This window comes from Xenia sp. Carnegie-2017, unplaced genomic scaffold (genome assembly GCF_021976095.1).
Source record: "Xenia sp. Carnegie-2017 unplaced genomic scaffold, XeniaSp_v1 HiC_scaffold_3, whole genome shotgun sequence".
Classification (NCBI taxonomy): domain Eukaryota; kingdom Metazoa; phylum Cnidaria; class Anthozoa; order Malacalcyonacea; family Xeniidae; genus Xenia; species Xenia sp. Carnegie-2017.
Genome location: NW_025813493.1, coordinates 5,718,035 through 5,744,818, shown reverse-complemented (window position 1 = coordinate 5,744,818; position 26,784 = coordinate 5,718,035). Strand labels below are relative to the sequence as shown.

The 26,784-nt window shown below is 33.1% G+C and overlaps 2 protein-coding genes and 1 long non-coding RNA gene across 6 annotated transcripts; 2 read left to right on the top strand and 1 right to left on the bottom strand.

Annotated features, from left to right (window-relative positions):
* Nucleotides 1-412: 412 nt before the first annotated feature.
* LOC124454661 (FYVE, RhoGEF and PH domain-containing protein 4-like) lies at nucleotides 413-10,150 on the bottom strand. Its single transcript, XM_047005435.1, has 13 exons — nucleotides 9,991-10,150; nucleotides 7,583-7,761; nucleotides 7,290-7,505; nucleotides 6,453-6,571; nucleotides 6,240-6,310; nucleotides 4,946-5,077; nucleotides 3,908-3,942; nucleotides 3,304-3,404; nucleotides 2,808-2,904; nucleotides 2,578-2,666; nucleotides 2,331-2,460; nucleotides 1,857-2,132; nucleotides 413-1,067 (listed from the first exon to the last, which is right to left on the bottom strand). The coding sequence occupies exons 1-13, from the start codon at nucleotides 10,028-10,030 to the stop codon at nucleotides 990-992; spliced, it is 1,563 nt and encodes a 520-aa protein (XP_046861391.1). The 5' UTR covers nucleotides 10,031-10,150; the 3' UTR covers nucleotides 413-989.
* Nucleotides 4,360-17,103, top strand: LOC124454662. The gene is made up of 3 exons (XR_006951555.1): nucleotides 4,360-4,370; nucleotides 11,968-12,126; nucleotides 16,700-17,103. It is a non-coding gene; the product is annotated as an uncharacterized LOC124454662 (long non-coding RNA).
* Nucleotides 17,104-17,453: 350 nt separating this feature from the next.
* Nucleotides 17,454-25,340, top strand: LOC124454726 (tumor protein p53-inducible protein 11-like). Of its 4 annotated transcripts, none has more exons than XR_006951582.1 (9): nucleotides 17,454-17,656; nucleotides 21,134-21,209; nucleotides 21,911-21,969; nucleotides 22,183-22,231; nucleotides 22,302-22,401; nucleotides 23,575-23,626; nucleotides 24,094-24,139; nucleotides 24,454-24,637; nucleotides 24,981-25,340. XR_006951582.1 is itself a non-coding variant. In XM_047005498.1 (8 exons), exons 1-7 carry the CDS (start codon nucleotides 20,027-20,029, stop codon nucleotides 24,137-24,139), a joined length of 492 nt encoding a protein of 163 aa, XP_046861454.1. In that variant the 5' UTR covers nucleotides 19,835-20,026; the 3' UTR covers nucleotides 24,981-25,340. The 4 variants fall into 4 exon arrangements, 1 of the variants encoding a protein (XP_046861454.1); XR_006951581.1 differs by lacking the exon at nucleotides 17,454-17,656 and adding an exon at nucleotides 19,850-20,136; XR_006951583.1 differs by lacking the exon at nucleotides 17,454-17,656 and adding an exon at nucleotides 21,031-21,049.
* Nucleotides 25,341-26,784: the final 1,444 nt, after the last annotated feature.

The following is a 26,784-nucleotide window of genomic DNA, read 5'->3' as shown; positions in this document are numbered from 1 at the left end:
CAAAAATTCTGTGGCTATTGGACCAGGTTCAATCAATGATATGCTAAAAATTAATACAGTTATGTAGTAAAGACTGTCTGGGTAATGTGCCAAGAAAAATGTATAATAAACATTGTAAACTAAGTGGAGGTAAAAATATAATTAATAAATTTCTATTTCATTTCAGCTAAACAGACTACTGCTGATGTATAGTTTAGACTTTGACTAAACTTTGTAAAAATTTATGGGCAAACCTGAACTATAATGCCAAAGTTTAAACGATGTAGTTTAAAAAAGCTGAACATAACCAGTATGCTGCTTTTTAAACACCCATTTTTTAAGAAAATTTCACTTTCACACTCCATGCACCAAGCCTTCTGCGACAGTCCCGAATAAAAAACTTTGAAAAATGCATTTATGATTTAATCAATTCTACATGTCCAGGAAACTATCATTTAATCAATTCTACATGTCCAGGAAACTATCATTTAATCAATTCTACATGTCCAGGAAACTATCATTTAATCAATTCTACATGTCCAGGACACTATCATTTAATCAATTCTACATGTCCAGGAAACAATCATTTAATCAATTTCTCAAAATATGTTCAAGTTTAAGTATTTTATATAGAATAAACAACAGAGTCGAAACTTTCACCTTTTTCAATTAAATTTGATATTTAACCTCACATATTCTCTTCACAAGCGGTAAAAGATAAAAATTTCCCACACAGCTTTTCCAGATTAGTTTTCCTGTTCTTGTTAATGTTTATCAACCAGAAAATGCTAAAATAGTTACTTACACGTGCACACATTTTAAAGACATTTTGATTAAAAGATAGTTTTCAATCAAAATATCTGAAAGGAATCCTTTATAGCTAATATGTGTAATTAAAAATTTTATGATCAGCTTTTATGCGAAAATTTACATTAAATTCAAATTGCTAACATATGTGTAAATATCAAAAGAAGAGAAACAAAAAGCGTAAAACAATAAAAACATTGCAGCTAAACACTGCCAGTGCATGGAAAAAACCATTGACTTAGTCGAGCACTTTTTCGTATCTTCTTGTTTGACGAAAAGCTCTGAAAATAAAAACAAAGAATAGTGTTGTTCAACTGATGAATTCGTCGTTACAATTAAAAAAATTGGATATAGAACTAGCAATTATACTCCATACATATTACGAGAACAAATTATAACGGTAATCAATGGATAATTAAAGAAAAAATTAAGGTTGATGAAAATTCAGTTAAAATACGGTGATATTACTTATATAATCGGGATTTCGCCCGATGATTTTATCACTATATTGATCAACTATTTGTATGATTTTCGAAATATTACATCAGCTTAATCATTACTAAATATTGTATTATTCACTATATTATCTTTGTTGCTATGCCCACATATTGGTAACTTTTTCGTTGTATTCATTAGCTAGCACAATAAGTATGTCATGGTATTCATTACTATGTCATTTTCATCACCATATCATAGTCTTCTTCACTATACAATTCTAATCTTTACCATATTCATATATATAGTAGTATATCATTTTACTCAAAATATTTACTGGAGCAATGACCTCTGCGACAAAATAAAACTTTTTTATATCATGTGAGAATCAATTTTCACAATCCCATACAGGATATTCATGTTGCATTCAAGTGGCTTGCCAGTCCTATTTCATATAATTGAACACGGTTCAAAATCCCCCCATGAGCCCCTCCCTTACAAACGCAGCGTTTGACCTGAAAACGTCTTTGGCACATTCAAACGTTTCATTTTGACATTTATCTAAACCAGTATAAAATTTTCAAATCATATTTCAAAAAAAAAAATAAGCACAGAGATGCTAATAAAGACATTACCAATTCTGATTCACTGAGTTTTCTTTTTATATCTGTTCGTGAACGTTGATCTTCAGTGATTAATTCACGTCGTCTGAAAAGTTGTTTTGAATTAATGTCGTCTTCTAAACCATTTTCCCCAGAAATTTCAACGCTTGAGTAAAAAGAGCTCTGAGCAAGATTGGGAATTTCTTTGTTTTCCTTAAAAAGAATGCTTTCATCTTGCATTAAGTCTTCCTTCTTCAAAGGGGATGTAAGTTCTTTCTCAGGGCTTGGACTGGACACTGTGAATGGCGCCTAAATAAATTTATATAATGAAAAGAGGTTGTCAGGGATAGAAATTATTCTTTAGGACTAGACCCGAAACACGACTTCATAAAACAAAAATAATAACATATAAAAGTACATTTATGTGTGTTGTTGTAGCCAAATATTTATTGCAATAACGTATCATGTACAGTACAGGTATAAACCGTAAAGCTACGCTTTCTTCACCTGTTTCTTCTCGACAGTTCTTCTCCCACTCGACCTTTTTATTTTACGTCTGGAAAGCTGTTTTCTATTACAAGCTGCTTGCAATGGTCTTTTGTCGATAGACTTGAGCTTACTGTGTCCAGTAACATTTCTATAAATGCATATGTAAGGCCATAAGACGTAGAATTTGTTGTCATTTTCGCATGACAAACAACACAGATGAAAGGGGTATGAAATTTGTAAGAGCAAGAAGATAGGATATACTTACTCAATGGTTTTTCTAATTTCATTCAACCACGATTTAGCTTCTCCTTGTGATTTGGAAAACAGCAATAGGGACTTGCTCTTAAATTCAATCTGCAGCAAGCATATATTAAGATTTTAGTTTGGATTTTTTCAACAACATTTTATTTCAACATTAAACACAGAATACAATGGCTTTATTACTACACAGGGAAGTAATTTGAAGGATTTACTGGTAGATAGCTAGACGCTCACCGAAAACAGAGCACCGCCTTCTCTTGTGTTTCCATCACCCAAAACTTCATGAACCTTGCATTCATGCAGTGGAAACACCTTGAGACATGTAAATGGCCTGCAATGAAAAAATAACAGAAACTAAATTGATCGACAACAAACATTTCGATTCCCATATACTGAAGGAAACAGTTAGTAGATAGCTACTACGTTCATTTTGTCAGAAAGCATAAAAAATAGCAATATAAAAACATAAAGTGCATTTTGACTAATTACAATCCTACAAAAATCTTGAACATACGAATTTTTCATGTGTATAAACTTAGTTAAAGCTACCACGCACCACGTATCTTGAGCTCTGTTAATGCATTAGTGTAACTTACCAGTAACAAGATACAAAATGGCGATTTCGTGTAATAGATATTTGTTTAGTTCGTCATTATTATTTACATATTTATTGATGCAGGCCCCAATATCTTAAACAAAGCAAAAATTGTGCGGATTCTTAAGCCTATACCTGTTACAATCTTTGTCATTAGTTCTCTTTGCATAAATCAAGATGTCAGAAAACAAGAAAAAATTTTTCTCTCTTGCAGACCTCCAACCTCGCTTGCCAACCTAAAATATATTTACAACTCTTATATTAGTGTCGATAATACGTAGAAAACATAGAAATAAACAGCATAAGATATTTCACGGAATGCAAAAGAAAGAACATTCCGAAAAAGTATTTCAAAATGAGTCGTAGATAAATTCTTAACATCTTAGGAAAAATAAATGCAAGCAGAGGCGTAACTAGAACGTTAATTGGGGGTGTGATGTGTATATTCATATATATTCCGTTGTGCCCTACCGATTTCTTTTGAAAATGAATTGAATTTCAAAAGAAATCAGTAGGGCACAACTGAATATAGGAATATGCACCCCCCTCCCCCAAGTAACATTCTAGTTACGCGTATGGATGCAAGATAGAATTTAAAAAAATGATTTATTTTTATTTTATCAAAATTTTTGCTTGGCTCCACAAATAAATAATATTAAAACATTTAGAATATGTTGAAAATAAGAGGATGCAAAATGGCTATTAGGTATCAATAAATGTATTTTCAATGTAAATATACCTTTAATAATGTGCCTTCTTTAATAAATACACGCCCTATAACAAGTAAAAGAAGTCCTTAATAAAAAATCCGCACAAAAACGAAGTTAAATGAGGTTTGCAAAAGTATCCCATCGCAACGCAGCTGCTTAGTTTTCCTCACTCAATACAGCTTATTTGGATTTTTGCTACAAGATTTTACATTGAATTTGGAAATTGCATAATTCAAATTGCATATGATTGAAATATGTGACCAAGGATACAAGTTGGTTACATGAAGTTAAGGAAAGTCAATGCTTAGCCAAGGTTGTCCACATAACAAACATATGAACAAAAATAAAATGAAAAGTACGAACTCCTAAAAACAATTATGTGAAGACTTTAAGACTTCTCAACAGGTGTCACGTCTGCTTGAATGAAAACCAACATTTACTTCTATTTTATAATGAAGACAAAGAAGAATGAAATCACTCCTAAATGGGGAGGTGACGTTTAAAAGAAATAATCCTTTTGACAGAAGAACAAGGGATTAGTCAACTTAATCTATCCTGGATTCCATGATGCGTAGCGCTAATACAAGCCAAATTGCAACAAATTTGTCGAAAAAATGAAGGGGAAATCGAGGAAGTGTACATAAGCCAGACTGATGAAAAAGAAGAACATATTGACTGATTTCAAGATGCCATACAAGTAAATACAAGAAAGAGAGAAATAAAAACTCGACAAAATACAGCTATTGAGTATTTTCTTATCGCAGTTCTGGATAGCAAATAAAACAAGACGTGCTATTTGAGAAGCAAAACTAACGGAACCGGAGAAATTGTGGGGGCGGGGAGGGAGGGAGGGGGCAAGCGCGCTGTTACCCCTCAATATTTTTCAAATACAATACATATCAAGTTTTGTTCATTCATTTCGACTTGATATGTTGAAATAAATTATCATCTAAGGCACTCTGTTAGAAATTTCCAACTATCGTTTGAATCATTTTGCCGCTTGCTCCCAGTTTTCGTCAAGTGTCCACCCCATGATGGCACTATTACAGTTTAGGATCAGTTCTTACCGGGAGCCAAGAGCTTTGGCGCAGATTCTCGACTAAAACTGTTCTGGATGCTTAAAATCTTTTGAAAATTTTCATGCTGACGAATGTTTTCGTTAATATCAAGAGCCATTTTGCTGATCTGATCGACGGCCTCTATCAAAGAATATATAACAGAAAGTAACGATTTCAAAGTGCTGAGATTCGGTTGTTTATTGAAATGGTATGTGGCGAAATGAAAATGTTTGGATGTTACTTTAAGTAGTTAGCTATCTGTCTTACTTTATTGTTACAAAAGCATATATTACTATCATAAAAAATAAATAAAAATAAATTCGGGCGTTCGTATTTGCTTAAATATTCATAAATACGAGCGAATATGTTATTAAAGTGCATATGCAATGAATTTTTCCCGCCTTTTTTTATTACATATTATTGAAGTTTTGATCACTAGAAGAAATTTGAGACATAAATGAGCTCTAGGAGCCATGTAGATACAAGTCAACGTCATAACTTCCAGTTTGACGCAGCCATTTCATAACTAGAAAAACTTCATAATAAAGTAAATGGTTTGAACCCGAAAGTATCGTTACATGTTTGTAAATGTAGATCGTCCAGGTTGATATAATCCTGAGGACTGTTTTTGTTGTTGTTGACTGACGTTTCGACAACCTTAGCGGTAGTCATCTTCAGAGTCAAAGCTAAGGTTGTCAAAATGTCAGTCAACAACAACAAAAACAGTCCTTCTCAGGACTATACCAACCTGGACGATCTACATTTACAAACATGTAAGAAAAACTTCCTTAAATGAAGGGATGTGTCGAATATAAATGCTATAATACGATTTCACATGATATGCTGATGCACATGATGTGCAGAACTTGAAGCATCAAGTTCTCGAAATGGACCTTAACCATTTCTAGCTTTTCTTTTAGCCTTCTTTGATAATTTTTATAAAGCTTGCAGAAACTACCAGTTTATTCCAATATTTCAAACACAAAAATAACAATTTTTCACGGCAACTATGCCAAAAACAACAAGGAAATTTCTTGTAATGTCCGACAGAAGCAAAACCAATGCTTTTAATGGGCATCGTAAATCAGGACATTGTCTAAACATTAAGCGTGCATGTCGTTCTTGCTTAAAAAAACAAAATAGCATCTTTTTTCTGCAAGTTTTGGCGTCCGTCAAACAAAAAAATAAACATTTTAAAAAATTCATTGAATGAATCGATGAATTAAATACAACATATACATTGAAAATATGGAGTAAAGAGAACTACATAAAGAATTCGGAATTAAATAAATTTAATGTTCACCCTTTAATTTTGAAAAATCATCATGATCTTCGGGTGTTTTCCAGAGGAGATTCTCTAAAAGCATTTTGTACCTGCAAGAATGTATGAAAAACGCTTTGAAGAATTTTTTAAGAAGAATTTGCTCAAGTTGTTCTCCTCTTGCAAATAAAAACTAGCCAACTTGCAAGCAATTTAACATAAACCAACAACTGAAATAAGATGATGTTATTAAACCTTGGAATTCTCTGGATGGGCGTTATCAGCAAGGCGTTTAACTTAAGGCCTTTGGCGTCATCGAGATTTTCTTGCTGTTTTTTGAACGATGCAAATTTTGGGCTTTTTCTCTCCCATTCCTTGCGACCAAATAAAAACGAAGAAATGAAATATTATAAATAACATTTCGGCTACTGATCCACTGTTCTTCGTAAAATGCACACATTAACACGAATGATTTTCAACAGAGGAAATTATGAGGCGAAAACGTTTTGGAAACAAGCACTTAGAAACCTTGTTTAACTATGTTAGAATAGTAGGAAGTACAAATTGTCACAAGTTTTACAGATGGCACATCCAGCTCAATACATTGCAGTGGGCTCATATTTATGAGGTCAAGAAAGTCGGACCGCTGATATCGACAACTGCAGGCCCATTTCAGAACACAGAAATTTTTTGCATGGACATTGTGCAATACTAACTTTCAGCCGTCAGTATTTGCTTTTATAATGCATCGGCAAGTGTATTTTTTTCGAACCCAACAGAAACTCAATGTAGCTTCATAAAAGACAGCCTGGTAAAGTAAACGGCAATCACAGTAAATTAATGGCTAATGGCTTTTCTATTTCAAGACTTTTGGCATTTTGTCTGGGATCAAAAAATTAATATATTATGCATATTAATCGTATGCGTGTTCGCCACTATTAGTTGAAATCAATAGTTATCTCAGATTATAACATAAATTATATTTAAATATGAGCCCCAACCAAATAGTGGAGGTTGGAGCCGCCACTAGTTTTACTATTCTTTTCATTAATGCTGCACGAGAAAGGCTCTGTAGAGTAGTAGCGAAATTACCTTGATCGTATTCAAAGCATTCTCGAAATTATTTGCGTACGTGCTATAGAGTTTAAGAAACGGCGCCAAAGCTAAAAATGCATCGCCGATACCCATAGTTTCCATGTGAACAAGAAGCTCTCGATTCACGCTTTGTATGGCTTCAATGTTAGAAAAGATGACGTTGAGAACATGCTCCGGCAATACAGACAGCTCTCTCAGCGGTGATAGGAACATCTGTAATTCATGTAATTTTTTGGTGAGTCTTCATATTTACATACGTACATGTCGAATTATTACAAATCATAACATACTGATGTGATAAGATGTACATGTTCCTGATAACTTTGTTCACTGGAAAATATTTCATCGACAATACGTCTTCTCTTCTTTTCTGATGGCTTTGTTCCTTTTAGAATGTTGTTGAATTCATCTGATAGTGCATGACTTGCTTGCGACATTTGTAGTGACAGAAACTTTTTGGCTGTTTGCACTGTAAATATATTTTGGTAAAATAAAGACATATAAATGGTCATGAAAAGTCTACAATGTACATTGCCTTCGCAATGTTACAAACCTTTTGAAACATTACATGCATGTAAAAACTGCACTTGCCTGTAAAAAATGATGTGTTCTGGACAGACAAAGATGAACATTCTAGTATACAATAGTTTACATAATAATTGTATAATTGCCAGCAGTCTTCACTTTCTTGTAGATCAGTAGAAAAACTTTCACAACATTATGAGCACAAATTATGAATTGAGTAAATGGTGATGAGCACTGAATATATTATAAAGTAAATGGTTTGAACCTGGGAGTATCGTTACATGTTTGTAAATGTAGATCGTCCAGGTTGGTATAGTCCTAAGAAGGACTGTTTTTGTCAAAAAAAAGACTCTGAAGATGACTACCACTAAGGTTGTCGAAACGTCAGTCAGCAACAACAAAAACAGTCCTTCTCAGGACTATACTAACCTGGATAATCAACATTTACCAACATGTACTGAATATATTATATTAGCACTGTTTATATTAGGAATACAATGGTGAATCAGAATGCAATGATATTTCACAATGGAAAAATGCTCACTTGCACTATTTTATGCTTTGGGAAAAATAGTAAATCTAGATGGAACAATATTCTTCGAAGGCCAGTTAATTGTGGTATCCTAGTATCTACGAGATAGTGAAATAATAGGGGGAAACAACATACATGTGAGACTGTTTGCCATTTATTGCAAACAATGTTTTGCCAATTTTAAGTCCCCACAGAGTGAGTTTTTCATTAATTGAGCTAAATACAGTCTATATTAACCAGAATTAATGACCAGCACAAGTTACGTAAAAAAAATAGAAACACAAGTCACTGATATAATGATCGAACAATTTGATGCAAATCAAATTACTGTCAATCCATTTCATGAGAATGCAAAAGTGACTAGCCCAATTCATCTGCTTTTATTCAAAAATTTCTAGATCATAAATATATGATTATTTTTAAACAATTCTATATCTGTGAATTTATAACTGGTGATTGTAAAGTTATGTTTTGATTTATACATCACAAGTCATGGGTATGACATGTTTATTCACTGATGGAATTTTATAATCTAAGTATAAGATTGTTTTGTCCGCCTTAGTATCCACTAAAATTGATTTTGAAAATCTCCAGATATTGTTTGAATTCTCTAGACTTGTTTGAAAGGTGACTAAGCTCATTTAGTTTTGCATTCATTTAAATCCATATAAAACAGTAAATAATCCAAAATGTCATCAGATTGGACTCCTGCGAAAAAATATTTCTGACCATCCTCAAATTTTTGCTAACCAAATGGTGTCAAGTTGATTTTCAGTATCCCTTCATTGGAACACAAGAAATACTGGTAAATTTTTATTACTTCAACTAAGGGGGTGTTTACATGAATCCGGAATGAGTTTCGATCCGGAATGAACTCATTCCACTTTAAAAGAAATCCTATTGCATGTTTACATGAATCCGGAATGAGTCACAACTCGATCCGGATCGAGTTCATTCCTAGTTTCATTCCGGATCGAAATTTCATTCCGGATCGAAATTTACTTGTTATCTCATGTAAACGCGAATTGAGTTTCATTCTGGAATGATATTGTGATTAATGACGAAGCACGCATGTGCCATGGGTATTGTCTTTCGGCAAATTGAAGCTCGTAAGCAAATAAAGAGGCTAAATGGGTTAAAATGAGTGCGAAGAAAAACAACAATTAGTTTCATGTAAACACGGATTGACATCACGTTTCGATCGGGATTGAAAGTCATTCCGGATTCATGTAAACACCCCCTAATAAAGCTTCATTTGTTTAGAAATGTATTGTTCTCATTAGCATAGCAGGTAGAAAACGTTATGCTGGCCACGCTACGGTCAAATTTCATCCTGTGATGTGACAACTCCTACTTGTTGGCATTTTTAACGAAGAGCAAAATCTTACTTTGCTCTGCTTCCTTATAGGCATAGTACGGTATGATGGCTTAACCCTTTTGAACATCGTTTTAATCCAACATTTAACACAAATATACTTTCATGTAGTCATGAGCTGTTTTACAAATTATAAATACTATGAAGATAGATGACATTAAAAACAAGTGCATTCGAGCCAAACGAATCATGCTTACAAGAGCATTGAGCAGACACTTGTGCACTTTATTTGTAGAGTAGTACAACGCATAAAATGTTTTACTTACATTTAGGGCGCAATGGACTTGCAAAAGAATGTCTTGACATTTTCCTTAAAATAATGATCACAAAATAACAAATTATTTAATAAAAAGTTTTGAATACTTGGTATTTCTCCCGAAGTAGAGATTGGTTGGCATTTGTTCAATAACTTCGATTTGAATTTTGAATTTTATGAAATTTGAATTTCGAACCTTCGTTTGAATTTGGAATTGACCAATCATTGCTCGTATTTGTATGTGCTCGTGCAAGCCTATTGTACAGCTGAACATCACAGATAAGATGTACTTGGTTTAGATGTGCACTAACAAAGATTTATTTCTCAATAAATGTATGACACGTAGTTCATGGTGACATGTATTGGAGTAGGCCTCACAGGGGCTCATGGTGATTTGAGACTGAAATTAGGTTGATTTCAACAATGTTTACTTAGTCTAATAACCAGGACAAGCAGACAGTTTCAAATAATACAAAATAAAACAAATTCCGAAGAGGGACATCTCGTTTTCTTGATATTCAAGATATTACAAGAGTTTGAAACAAAAGATGGTGTAATATTTCGTCTTTATTCTAAAGACATCATCAGACTTATGGTTTACAATGCAGGCTGCACGTTTACAAGCTTGTAAATATATAAACGTTTCGAAGCCTGCATTGTAAACCATAAGTCTGATGATGTCTTTGGAATAAAGACGAAATATTACACCATCTTTTGTTTCAAACTCTTGTAATATCTTGAATATCAAGAAAACAAGATGTCCCTCTTCGGAATTTGTTTTATTTTGTTTTACTTAGTTTGGATAGTAGAATTCACTATCGCTATGACAACTGCCATCTGAATGCATTTTGGTTACTCTTTGAACAATTAACATATATGTGGTTTATAAATCAATTGCAAAATTTAAATTTCACTTCGTAAGCAAATTTATTAAAAAAACTGGACTACGTTTATGATATCGTAAAAAATGAAGCCACCCGCTGCTGTTGCCAATCAGATTGCGTGGAATCAAAAACGTCACAGGCATGTTTGAATAAACGTAACTTTACTTCCAGCAGTTAACAAAGTTTATTCATAAAAGTTTTTACCTGCACGCATGGACGTGTTAACATATTATTCCCATCTTATTGATTTATCCCAACCTCTATATTGGTGAAATGTCGATTGGTTCATATTTTATTGGTAATTTTTTCCGGGGATTTTTACGGATTGAGAGGGAGCGCACCCAAAACGTTAAACCTTCCATCATACTTGATGTCTATGTATATGCTGGATTTAGTATAAACAAAGAAATTTTTGATAACTACAAATATCGCTAGTTTGTCCCAGCATGATCTTCTCTTTGTTTTACTATTACAGTATTAGTAATCTTAATTTAAACCGAGAACAGCTCAAGATAATGAGATATCCCGCTGGTTTAAACTTCGCAGGTCAGGACAAACATCTATTATATCTCATTAGGGCAAACAATACAAGAAACTTGATGCATCGTGTTTGTGGTAGTCAACTTAGGTACTTCCATGCATTGTTGATCTCACACTGATTATTGAGTTTTGTGATTTTTTTCATAAAGGGAGAAGCTATTCGTAATTAGAATACAGAGGATAAGTTTTTTGCTGCCAGCATGTCCACCGTTTTTGAAATTATTGCAGATCAGGAGATGCTAAAGCGACAGCAACTTGTGGAATACTTTTAGGAAGGACAACTCTCGATTCTTGAATACGTAAAGCTATTATACGACATCGATAAAAGTGCGTTCATGAGAGAAAATGGATGTTGACTGTTGAGCTGTCATTCGTTTGTTCTTTATCTCATACGTTTGAAAGCCGCAAATACGATGCAAATGACTTATTATCGTCATCTAAAAACGTAATTTGACAATGTTAATTGAGACATTTGTCAATTCAAATGAGCATCTGCGTACTTTTAAGTGTAAAGTACTGCTTTTCAAAATTATAAAGAGGCTTCTGCTTTGCCTGTAATTTAGCATTTTGATGAGTGAGACTAAGTAGGGTCACATTTCACCAGAAACAAGTACGTTTCCTGGAGTTAAGGGTAGAGGCCTTTGTTCTGTCTGAAAGAGGATTGATGAACCATAAAACTCAGTAAATTCAGTGCAATTAATTAACAAGGATAAAAAATAAAGGTAAGAAATTTTTCACGGGGTAATACAGCGATCAACACATATCATTATATAATGATTTGCAACAGAAAGAAACTATTTTTTGTTTGTCGTATTAATAACTATGCCATAATATTAAATGCTATATGCTTAATCGATCGCAATAAGAGAGATAATTTTTTATAAAATTCTCATGACACTGTTTATGATAGATATTTTCAACATGATAAAGTTCAACATTTTCATCATTTCGCTTTTCTTTAAGACATTTAACGATGCATCTCTTCCACTATGGAACAAAAAAATATGTCTTTTACATATTTCAATAAGCAAAAAGGATCGATCAATTTCAAAATAGACAAATATGTTAATTTTGCAAGTAGAACAATACACAATCACAGAAACTTCGGTTGAAATTCTCAAATCACATCAAACTGCTTTTCTCATATGACATGGGGTACAAAGACTACCTTTAGAAGCATTAACATGACACACTTATGACAACATAACTTTCAGAGCCGTAGCTAAAACGTAATAATACGGTGTATGTTGTGAACCATTTATGAAGACTGTTTACAATATAGTATGCATATCACAGTTTAGAGAATATACAGTTGAGCCACTCTATGAAATTGTTCGTGCCATATCTTATTACACATTTGATTACCATAGTGGTAGCCAGTCAATTGCTTTTTTTGACCAATAGGAATGTTAAAATGGCTAACGGCAGCCAGTAATGTAATTAAATATACAGCAACCAATTGCACTCGAAGTGGACCTACTGTATATTCAATATACTGTGATGCGTATAGTGATTATTTAGTTATGAGCGCAGAGCACTAAATATATTATGAGCACTGTTCACATAAAGATTTAATATATTCATGTATTCAGTTGTGACGATGACTGATCAAGTTCTTTAGAAAGTAAATTGGTTTTCAACAGAAGCTAGTCAAGACAAGGGAGTATATAAATACCTTTCCATCAATTAGCGTTCTAGCTACGACCCTGAAGAATATAGAAGTCAGGTCAGGCAACGACTAAAATGCAAAGAATCTTTTCTACGTCTAAACATTAAGTGCAATATTTTACATTGTTCTCATTCTTCTCTGTCTTAAAATTTGCTTAAAACCAGGAAGAAACGCTAATTTCAAAACATAAGTCAGGTTACATCCATACATTATTAAAAAAAACCATGCATAAGCAAATGCATCATGGGATTGACTTGGAGAATAAATAGAGAAATAATAAATATTAGTAGTTACAGAAAAATATAGATATGAAAAACACAGCGTACGTTAATTTTATTCTGCTTTCCAAAAAATAAGTTATATTTTTCAATCTAAATTATCACCTGCTATCACATCAATCACTTACTGTTACCTAATTGACACCTGCGTGCATGTCAAAATGTTTACAGTCACAATTCAAAAGAGCGTTGAAAATTGGGGGTCTAAAGTCATGGGAATGCTTTGTTAAAAAATGTCATTCCTTTTACTAGGAAAAGTGTAAAAAATTTCGTAGAGTCGTGTAATGAACCCGTTGATTTACGACATACATGATCACTTTTTGTAAGGCATTGTCATATTATAACGGTTTAATATTGATGTCATTTTATGGCTTACAATCGGATTTTAGATCTAAGGCCCGTTTCAAACGTCGCTTTTTACATGAGCCAAATGCATTAAAGACAAAAGAAAATGCGATAAAATGCCTCATTATCTTTTGTTTTAAATGCATTCGGCTCATGTAAAATGCGACGTATGAAACAGGCCTAAGGAGCTGTTTACATAAGACCTGCAAGAAGGGCTAGCCTTACCAAGCGATATCTCGCGAGCTACTAAAAATACACATGAATTTTTTTTTTTGGTTGACATCAGAGGAATCCAGCCCGAACAGCTGAGATCTCGCAATTATTTATTCCGAGATCTCACCATGCAGGGCTGTAAGTTTCCGATGAAAACGCAATAGGCAGAGCTAGCCGTTCCTGTAGAGCTGAAAAATTAACAAATACACATTCGAAAAGACATCGCTTTTCAGTAACGGCGCCAAGAAAAGGCATAAACGGGAGCTTTTACACACAAAGAAAACGGTAAAAAAACAGAAATGAAAAATCAATAACTATTTCGGTTTGGTTTCCAGCCATTTTTAGTTAGTGCTTATTGTAGGGTTTTGATGTAGGGTCTAGCCCTTCAAGAAGGGCTCAAGTAAACAGCCCCTTAATTGTATTGACTGGCAAAACTGATTTGCATTTTTCTAACTGTATGTTCTTTCTCAAAAAAAGTCTGACACGTTTGTATCAACATGAAATACGTTTTCTGCCAAAGACAATCTTTTCACTTAGACTAGATGACAATTACCATCCTACGAATATTCTAAATACCCCAACCACCTAATTTAATCCGGACTCCTGGACCTCGTCCACGTCTTTCCTTTGACTCGTTGATACATAGAATACAATACAAAGGAAAACTCATTTTTCTTTTACATTGCGTTTATGTCGAAATATTTGAAGCATTTTTCAATGATGGATATTCTATTGGTCACCTGCTGGATGTTGCACAGACTGATTCTCATTACAAAAATGGTCACAATCACAAAATAAAGTTGTAAATAGTAGCCTAGCCGTCAGCCTACATTTTCGCGAAAAATTCCTTGCTCTTCAAATTACATAAAAATATTAACATGTCCATGCAGCCTAATTGCACATCTCAAGCTGCAAAAACCCAAAACGTTTTAGCGTTGTCTAACATGGAGATTAGACTCGACAATTTTATCGACAAAAAATAGGTTCAATAAAGATGAAACGATATTTCCTTTTTGAAGCATGACGTACATCCCCATTACAACTACTGGTTTGACTCCTTAAAGAAAGTGGAGTAATTTAGGCAAGTGTAAATTTGCAAGAAAGAAATTAGTATTCAGTTAAAGTTTGAAATAATAGCAGATGTTTGTACTAAATTAAGTGGAACTCATGCACTGGCAGATAAGGTGTTCGTCAAAATAACTTGTTACGTTTTAAATTCAAAATACCTTCATTATATATGAAAAACAACAAATATGAAAAATCTAACTATTTTCGATGTTTTTTGGCATGTTAAAATTATGAAAAATGAGATGACACATTTCTTGGGAAAAACTCCAATAATCTGCAACTTGCAAAACGTATCTTAAAGAAGAATGCAAAGTAAAAAAAGTTTTACATGAAAATGAATGTTATAAATAAACTTGCAAAAATTAGTTTAACTGAAGACAGATGTTTAACGAATACCATAAGGCCTATGCTACAGGTGCTCAAAAAATGATATCACCAAGTTTAAAAGATTATATAAAAAGTCAGAGCAAATTTTTATGTAATTATTAAGAAACCAGTACATAGAAAAGCTTAAAAGAGCTAAAAGCGAAAGGAAAAAAACTTGAAAATAACAATATATTGCTTTTTGGTAAAAAAATCCTGAAATAGGATGAGAGAAACATCTGACCTGACCAGAACAATCCTTAGGTAAAGATAGATTTACTGAAAGGATAAAGGGAATGAGGAAAGAGACCAATTTCCTCTTTAAACTATTCATTTTTGAGGTAACTTAAGAAAAAATTATCATGTTTTGTGCTTACAAAGAACGCTTTATAAACTTACCCAGCAATTATGGTATATAAAAGTACGCATGACAGAACAGAATTTAAGAAAAAGTCGGATATTTACAACACGTTATCCACAAGGTGCATGTTTAACACAAGGAACTAACAAATTAAAATTGTTCGCTTTCAAAGCCGTCAAAAGTGGTGAGTTTTTGGCCATTCCTGTGCAAACTTTTTTGGCCATGATGTTTGGTAAAGTGACGTCATTACAGGTATACACATTCTTAAAACGGTCAGCAGCAAACTATTTTTTAGCTTGGCGACTTGCTGACTTCAGCAATTGTGGTGGTTAAAAAAGTTTGCAAACCAGTAGGACTTTTGGAGTTGAAATTTGTCAACTTTCACTCCACGTAAAACTTGCAATTAAATTTGAAAACAGCCATTTCAGTAATATCTATTTTTGAAGCATTTTCTGATTACTAATAAAATTCCATCACCTTACACGCTGACACCAAAGTAACAATGTAATTTAAGTTTGTCCCCCTTCTCCCACATATCATTGCTGTGTGCCAGTGGATTTTATTCTTGGTCCATATTTTCTAGGCAGTTGCAGTTGTAATTATCTATGATTGATTATAAATATCAGAACAGCACTTATTTTCGTATATTGTATAGTTGGTTCTTAAATTTAATGTTATCAAAATAAAAATTTTGAGGCCCAAAAATTTATGGATGCATGGGCACGGCTTGTCGGCCCATTCGTTAATACGGCACTGCATATGGCAAGAGCAAAAACAGTGACGTAAACCAAACCTTAAGTGCAAGCCCTAGACTGTAATTGTATTTATAGTAGGTGAACACAAATAATCACAGTCCTGTATCCACACAACTTTATTTTAAAGATAAGGGAAAAAATTTTTCTAGTGATTTCTCACTGCACTCACGTAAAAGTCTTAAGTGTTTTTAAAACATCTGGACGAATTGTTTTCTATTTCTTATATTGTACGTGTACATCTAGAATGGATGATAATGCAGAGACTTCAAGAAGACGCAGTTCATCATGGAAGGACAAATTTTATCGAAATGTGATCAACCTTTCTACAGCCGAATTCATAAGGAAGTAAGAACACTTCAGTTAAATTTGGGTAACAAGGGTAACAAGCTCATCGTTTTTAGTACAGGGGGTATGTCTATGGGTCAGCATGTCCAGATTTAGCAGTTTTAAAGTTGTGAAGTTGTTATAACGAACGAGATGCAACCGTCGAAAGCAATTAGATGACTAAATTTTTCACAATCAAATGAGCCCTTCATGTGATGTCATTCAAGCAACGTCTGTTCTAGATCTTTTATAAATCATAGCATAAATCATATATCAATGCTAATCATTATTAAATTTTTCTACCTTTTATTGGTTATTAAAACCTGTCACTGTATATTCTTATAAGCAAAGCTCCATTTAGCCCTTTTTTTGATATAACGTGAAGTTGTAATATAATTTATATAAAGAAAATTTAGTATTTATTTTTCCTTGATGTAGCACATTATCATATTCACGCATAACAAAACGTAATTCCTATTCTATATTGTGATTTGGATTTGAAAATGTTTCAAAAATCTTTATCACTGCATGCTTTCACCAAGAGACGACTTTGCACCTGCTTGCAGAGTGCACACACACACCGGAAAGTGCTATAAATGTTTTGATTTTAACATGTCGTCACTTAGTATTCGACCAATTGCAATCAATATTGTCGCACAATATTCGTGCTCTTTATTGTACTGTGAAGTCCATTTATGTTAAAGCCGTCCATGTTACATACATTATTCAATTCAATTCAACACTTATCGTCGCAATCATATTATTAAAAGAGTATCGCCTTGAGAGACGCGCCTTGCTAGTGAAGACTCTTATGATAAGTTAAAGAAGAAAGCAAAATAGGCGAGATTTGCATCAAATAAACATGACAATTCACAAGTAAGTTGTAATTTGCGGTGTACCCCGTTTTAATCTGCATTTCTTTTAGAAATCGCTTGTGTATTTACATAACGACTATCTGAAATATTCAACGAGAACTGCCCCTAAAATATTGCGTTACACTTACAGATGTTTATCAGTGAAAACCTTTCAGACAATGTTTCATATATTTAAATGTATAGTCAAGTGCTCCTCATATCTTAATATTTGTCCAAATACTTTATGATTAAATGCAACATGTTGTAGAGCCGTCGCGATGATTTGATACATGTTTCATATATTCCATGAGTCATTCAGATGCCGCCAGAGGATAAACTGTTACATTAACCAATGTATTTTAAAAATTAATTCCCGCTATTATCATTATGGACTGGCTATATCTGTTTGTCAGCGACTTTGTTAACAGTATAATTAATTTGTGTCTGAATGGACTTCGTCGTAAAAATTGTCTTAGGGATTAATCGCTGAATGCATTCTTTGATGCCTGGCGAATCTTAGTCATTTTTTTTTATATATTATTGATGTAATGCAATAAAATGCATTGCATTAGCGAAACTGATTAAAATGAAATCTGCTGTACAAACTTATGATAATTTTTGCTTTTTCCTTGCTAATTTGCATTTTGTCCAGTGGGTTTTGTTTCTCCTGCAGATATACAGGCTAGGTTTTACTTCCCAAATCCCAATCACGCTTATCATTAGACTTAACACTATTGGGGACTTTTCAACATCTACATTTACTTTCCATTGAAATAGCTAAAATTTAGTTAGTAATTCTGCATGATTGATGTAAAAATCTGAAATGGTCAAAGTAAAAGCAGAAGATTTATTCATTTTATTCCGAATAAGTGAGAATAAATAACAAGTTTTGTTTTTAAATTAAAAACACTATAGCATTAATGCTATGGTTTATAATTTTTTGAATAATATTATTCAGCCAAAATGCTAATACAGAATTGTAAAGTATTTTGAAATCAATATATATTTATTGGAACTTATTCTTTTATGGATTAATTAATGGAATCCTGGACCGCTACTGGTTGGTGTTTATTTTTGGCCAGCTTTGTGTGCAACTTGTATACATCGACTTTATAAACTATGAATTTCCTAAGACAAAGCTTTTTTTCTAACATGACTGCTTAATCAATGTGTATTTCCAGCTGTTGTTTAAATATTGCTCATCTTAACTGCATATAAGCTGTGGAACTGTTTAAACCTTGGTTTGTGCTCGGTGAAGAGTCATCAGATCAACAAAACAATTAAAAATATATATACACAGTACTTATAGAAGTCTGTTGTATATTCCAAAGGGCCTTTATCAAGCAATGATAAACATGGCATTCACATATGTTTCATCATGCCCTTTGACCTCAATATGACTTTATTAACATTATGATACTTTCAAAAATTGTGTTTAATTTGATGCAGAAGATACTGATCCTGATGATGAACTTCAATAAAAGAAAATTGTTTCAACTTCTTGTCTTCTTGCTACAAGCCTGCAATACCTTGAATCGACTTTTATTTCACGCATCATTAGCTACAAACCATTAACGCTCATTTAATCAAATGGTTCTTATCAAATGAAATTAAAAAAAAGTAAATGCATGCATGTGGGTTGTCAGTTTAGAATTTTTTTGACCATTTAACTCCAATGTGGTCCTTTTGAAATACGATTGGCAGGAAGATAGATTTTGATGCTCAACACAAAAAATGAAGCTCGTACAACACAAAATTGTTAAGCATACAGAGCAAAGCGAACTTGTTGATCCGATGCGATAGCAAAATTATTAAACACAATACTGACAACTACGCCTCACACTCGTGTACATTAATTTATATGCAAGTAGGATAATATTGCACTTTTTATACTAGTTGGGTGCTGTTTTCTCTCCCTTTTTGGTGATGAGTTTAGCCGATTACGTGGAAGATGTCCACTCAACCCTACAGACAACTGGCTAATTGAGCCAGAGGGAAATGTTATAACAATTTTAACAGTGAGAAAGATTCGGTTTGACAAGAACACAAAAAAATTCGTCATAAAGCGATGTTGTTAGGTACGAAAACATTTTTGTCGCGTCTTCATCTCTCCCATGATGTGCTACACTTCTTGAAGATCTATCCTTTAAAGAGGTTATTGTGACACCTAACAAATTCAGCTGATAGTTTTCGCATGCATTTTATGACAAACCGCCCACATATAGGTGATTAGATGACAATATAAAGTGTTTACATGTTATGATCCTACAAGCCCACTACTTGCATTCAAATAAGGCAGACACTGCGCATGTAAGGAACGAAGAATTTTTGACTTCGTTTTGTGTTGAGTGAGAAGTCATCTTGGGTTGAGATTGTTTTTATTTTGAGCGAAATGGAGGAAACACTTAGTGTCTTATCGGACGATGTATGCGAGCGAGATGATAAGTCTATGGGAAGTAGTTGCCTTACAGTGCCGTCAGCTCCAAAGCGAGGGATGCGGAAGTAAGTTAAATGATCTTTTGAATGATTTCGTTAAAGCATACGAATTACGAATATATCCATTGCATGGGATTCTTTGTTGTGGAGCGTTTTATCTCTTTGGAATGAAGCTGATAGCGTTTGTTTATATATATTTAAAAACATAAGTGTCATACTGTTAGTTAGCAAGCTTTTGCTCAGCTGCATGTAGTCTATAGACTATACAGAGTCGGATTTTTTGTTATTGTTTATTATCTTTAACTTTAAGTTTAATAAGCGCAAGGAATTTTTGCTTTTTAGAATGTAGTTCAATATTTCGTTTCTGTTTTCTATTTATTAATAACGCGCGTGTCTTCCACTTGTAATAATTAAAATTTATATTTTCACGTTTTAAATTACTTCATGCAATATTCCTCATTTTCTTTTCAACATCTTCGTACAATATTTTCATGAAATTTATTATTCAAATTGATCAGTGAAGCTGCAGAGTAATTACCCTTATGACTATTTATATTTTTTATGTTTGTAAAACTTACTTGTGCTTTAAAAATCAAAAGATTGGATTGTATATTTATGTTTAGGAAACCGAAAACATTTTCCATATTTCGTGTATACGTACGTATAGTTGGTATAACACAAATACGCAATGGTATAACCAAATAATAAGATTAGCTAAAATATTTTTGGAATTAATTTTTTGTTTTTGCAACGTCATTAATTATTTGTTTAGAAAATTCCCCAGAGCTGTGATTATTCATACACATTAATAACAAATTCTCACTTTTCTTGTGAATAAATTAACTATGTTTTTTAAAAATGTTCAAAGCGTTTAATGCCGACAACTTTAAGAGCAGATGCGATGAATGTATTTCTTATCAGCACACTTTCGAGACAATTCAACTCTTGTGGCAACTTGGTCGAAACTAAGATAATATACGTAATTTGACGCAAAAAATTGTTTTACTATTTTCTTGTTCGCATTATTAAATAGCTTTATGAACGTATGTATTATGAATTATAGAAGAAGTTTTGACGATGCACAAAGTCGCTTGAAATCTCGAAAACTACTTGGATTAGGAGGAAAGGAGGCGTCAAAGGTAACTATTATTAGATGTGCGAGCTTCTTTATGTGAACAAATGATGTGGTCTGCGGTCAAGTGGACCTATGCGCTATGCCGTAGATTCTGAAAGATTGCCATTATTAGTTTCTTTAGAAATGATTTGTTATCACGGTCAGTGAACATAAAAATATTTGCTTTGGCTAGCTACACGCTTCTGCTGAGTAATTGCTTAAAATATTAATAATGGCTTATTATTTAAATACAAACGATTCTGTTCAGTTTCGTTTGCCTTAAATTCGTGCGTTTTGGTCACTGCGCTTTAGTCAGCAGGCTCACTTTTTGAATTGTGCAAACTAAAGGCACTTGTATGATTTTTTGTATTTGAGATAGTTATGTACGTACTTTTCAATCATTTTATTCAGTCGTTGGGAAAATATAGAAAGAGATTTTATTGAAAACTAAGACAGTCTTAAGAACCACATCCTAATCGCCCTCCTGCACTTTAAACGTACAATTTAAAAACTGCTTGGTTGTGCCCATACATGGAATCTTGGTGCCAGCAGGCTAACTTCTCTTGTCATTGTGTGTCCTTCAACTACAATGAAGAGATACGTAGCTACAATCGCAATATTGAAATCTTGCATTCAATACCAAAGTGTTGTGAATTTGATTTTAATGCATCCTAGAAAGGAAATCAATGTAATTTTTTTCAAATGGCTGTCTTGTTGACATTTAAGGTTCTTCAAGTTTTGGGCAACTGCGAGCATCTTGACACAAAATTACCTCGTGGATTAAGGTAGTGTAGTTGATGTAATGTTGGTTGTAAGGTGCTTTTAAAATTGCTTCGAAAAGGCCTAGCAATTTTCGTTATATTTTACTATATTGATTTATTTCCAGCACTGTACTGTTTGTCGACGATATCTTTTTCGCAGATGTTAATCCATTTACTCGAGTCGCATCAACTAATTATAAACTTTACCGTATTCTAAAATTGTTGAACGTTTTTTAGCTTATGGCTTTTTTCCTCCTCTCTCATGTTTCTTGCCATGGCTATTCTGGTAAGTTCTTGTAAATGAAGGACCTTCACTACTTTATAACTTTTAAAATTTCTCACATCGTATTTTCTAGTGTCTTTTTTTGGTCAGACCATTTTCTATCTGGCTTGGAGTCGATCATGCTCCTCGAAGAAATGTGTTAGAAGTTCGACTACTTGGAGCAACATTTGCTGGTAAGATTCACATATATATTGCTGTTAAAATTCAAAACTAGTTTTTTTGCGATTGCAATACTTTGTGGGAGCTATTATAGAGAGCTATTATAGGAGCTATTATATGAGAAACAGATTCATAAAAATGTAAGCTTAGAAGTAGCGAATGTACTTTATTAGATCTCATTATATACTTTCAACAATTAAATGCGTTGAAGTAAAGCCTTTCATGCGATTAAAATATGTGTTAAATGAGTTTATAAGTCGTGTTTTCAAAGCATTACATTGCTATAAAAACTGGATATGAAGCTAAATGTTATATGAAGTATCGATGTTCTTTCTACTCTGGGAAATTTTAGTTTTAGTTTCACTTTGCTAACACCTAAGTGAACTACACATGGTGATTGGCTAGGATTAAAAACATAACAATCAGGTTTTGTTCCTGTTATGTAAATTTCGAGGCGTTATTGCACATTTTTTTGAGAAATCTGGTGCTTTCGCAGTGAGTGAAAACGGAAAAATTTTCATAGCACAGTCAAATTTGCGGACTGGCAACACCGGCATTTGCATGTTCTTGTTGATCACAGCTCAACAAATACGTAGCTCTCAGATCAGCTGCAAGAGCCAGTGTGTGTTAGCTTGATTCATAACTACAAAGCATTAGTGTGCGGTAACTTTGTTTGTAAAATAACTGATGAAAACGTGTGCTCTGATTGGTCGATGCCCGTGTTTGGATTGCGGTCGTGAGAATTTTGAATATGCTTCAAAAAAATAGCGTTTTTTTTTGCATCAGTTGATTCGAAGTACATTTGTGGCAGTGCAAATGTGAACTTAAATCAACATTGGTGATTTTTCTACATTTTTAAACTCGATTATCTCTATGTACATAAGTCTACGTTTTAGTATTTTTGATAATTGATATAAGTTACTAACCAGATTTTACATCTTCGTTTAATTGGAAGAGTTAATAGCGTTCAGCATATGTCCGCTTATTTGAATAAAGCTTTAAACACTGCATTCTTGTTATTATTTTATAAAGCAATTACTTAATAGTTTTCAAAGTGATTAGATGACAAGATTCAAACACTTGGGAATGTTGCTCGAGTTAATTAAAAAGTAGTGCGCTTTTAACGGAAACCATTGGGAAATTTTTACTATTTCTGATTTTAACATTTCATTCTGTTTTTAAAATAGGTTTATTTTGCCTCACATTTTTGACAAGTGTTACCTCGTATCTCGTCGTAAGGTACAAAAATATTCTTCAAATTATTTTCCAATGTTTTGTAGCTAACTTTGAAGATTTGTTTAGCGTTAGACATTTTTTTGCTTGTTGAGATATTTTGATGAGTTGAGATATTGTTGAGATATTTTACTAGAAATGAAATTTCTTGTTGCTTATACAACAAGTTAAAATAATGTATACTTTTGTTGGCACTCGTTTTTTTCGCCACTCGCCCTTAATTACAGCCTTGCTTTGAGTATATTTTCAGCATGTATAAAGACCTCCATGCCAGATTTTTGAATAGAAATATACTTATTACAAGTTGTCGTAACAAGTTTCCCTGGCCACATTTACTCCATGCATGCGGAGATTATCTTATTTTCATTATCTATCACATTAAGTATAATACAAAATATTTAATGTTTTTCTTTTACTTTGTACACCAGTAACGTGTTTTTCTTTTGTTTTATATGTACGTTCCGGATCTGAAGGAATATATTACTTTGTCATTTGGTTTATTTCGGGCAGCTTGTTTGAGTAAGTGTTTTGTTTCTGGCCTGTTTCACTGTCTTACTACTTGTTACATGCACATGTTTTTCACGCCTTGTACACAGGTAATGTATTTTTAAATATGTTTTAAATATAGTGAAGTTTTTGCATCGTTCTAAATTTTTACTGGTGTTTGATAAATGGCATTTTCAGATAAAAAAAATACTGTTACAATGACAACAATACAACACGTGCGCTGATTGGTCTATAGCTAAATTAAGAGATACCGATATGAGCGTAATCAATTAAATCAATATTAAATTTTACATGATTTAATCACATGTTGTTTTGTTCAATTTTAGTTTTTCTGTACGAACTTTACATGGAATCCAACAAATACGTCATATTATTTTTGGTATTTCACACTTTCATTCTCATAATCACAACGGTTTATTTGGAGATATTATGGCGTATAAACCGACCGATTCCTGATAAACCTGTGAATATTGCTGACGCGGATAATAGCGAAGAATTGAACTGATTTGGGTGAGGATAAGTTCGAGTTACCATAAACTGTTTGTTTTTAATTATGCATGTTCATTTTTTGTGATATCTTGCTTTATTTTGTGAAAGCTTGTGATTATCTTTTGTCGTATAACCATTAAAATGCGCGTTTTTGATTCGATAACTTATAGTTTTGATTAACGGATGATTTTGCTGACACATAGCAACGACATATTTGATGTAGGCTCTCGATGTCTTGAACTCTCATCTAAATAAAAAACATAATTATAATTCTTAGCTACTTTTATGGTCATGCATAAAAAATATTTACGACATGTATTCATGTAAGGTAGTTTTACTAACATATTTTTTGTCTTTGATGTAGAAATTCGTTTGTGCTGAAGACTTGAAGTTGTGCGTTTAGAGCCAAAAATATGAAAACCCGTTCGATGATGACAACTCATGGCTATATTGTTTTGTTTTCTTACTGTTTCTGCTGTAAAATATAAATAATTCGCATCAATAATTCTTTGGTGCAACTAGCCCAACAAAGAACGTTGTTTTGAAATTTTCGACGCTACCAATTTTGTTTTGAATAATTAAGGGTAGGAAGCATACACGTGTCTTCCTCTCTCTATGGCGTCGGTGTTTTGTTTCTACAGTAAGCTTACCACTCAAGTATACAAATTGATGTATATAGTTGTATTAATATATATATAAAAGCAGAACGTGATTGTCGTCTTCACAATGGTTTGTTGTTCGATGATTTAAGGAAGGACTTGTTATTGTTTATCTTAAAGAATGAGTATCGGGGTCATGCATTGCGCGCTTAGTGTTTATGTTTTCATACGGGAACTTCCGTGCACTTAAGCAATCCAATGCGTATTCAGTTCAGGTTTTGTTTCGTTTATTGACTTATGTGATCATATTTATTTAAAGGAAGCATTTATGGTTGATATTTTGACTGCTGCTACGGTATTCAAGCCGTATTTTTATGCTGTACTTATATGCTTAAATCAAACATATTAAAGTCGCCATTTTCGAGGTCCCTTAAAATGACCAACCAAGCGCGCAAAGCATGACTCTGATACTCATTCTTTAAAAACATCATACCACTTCTTAAGTCATAATTCTTTTAGTGCTGATTGTTTGTCTTAATGTATAGTCGATGTGATCCGTATTATTACTTTTTTTCTCGCAAATGACGTCATACCCTTGTATCTATCACTCAACAGACAATACAGTCTATTTATTAATATCAATGACTTCAAAATCAAATTGACGCGTTATAATAAAAACGTTTCTCCCTCTGCTTCAAACGCGCCCCGGCAACTCTGTTTTTGAAAAAATTGTCTAAATGCGCATGCGTGACAAATGACGACAATGAAAATTATCTATTAAAAAGTACAAAATTGCGATAAACAATATAATGAGTTGAAACAATTTCTTCAGAACAAAGAGATGTTAGCCATGTTGTGTTAAATTTGAATAGTAAACAAGAAAAATCTTTTGTTAATTTCAACCAAGATGGCGGCCGTGACGTAATTGCAAACCATCAAAAGAGCATTCTGAAATGCTCCGAAAAAATTGTGCTGTATCTATAAGATGGTGTTTCGTGAACGCTGGCTATTTGACGAAACATTCAAAGGATTTTGCCGAACTTGAGTTGAAAATAATGAAAGAGAATATCGGTATTGCTTGTTTGCCGTCGTACGTAGCATTAAGTATGTTTAAGCTGCAAGTTCTGGCATGGTCATTCACTACGCATGCGTGAAAAGTTGAGGTCAAAGACATGATACGTGTCGTACTTCATGCAATGAATACAATGAAATACTTGCGATGTGGTGAACTGTTTGTCGTTAAAAGTTATTCAAAATCAAACAGAAGTTATTTGCAAAAAGCATAAAAACGGCCAAAACTAAAAGTCTCAAGATGCAATACAATGGCTGGCATTTATCGCAAGCGATCAAATACATTGAATAAAATCCGGTTACTTTATTTTTGTTGAATCATTTTTTGTAAATAATATTGCAAGTTCCTTTGGTATTATTAAACACATTGTTTTATTATTACATATTGCACATTGTCACTATATTATATTGCCATATATCTATGTTGTACCTATATGTTTTATCTTTGTCGGTTCGGTGTTGAATTAAAGCTTTTTTTCAATGTATATAAACTGAAAA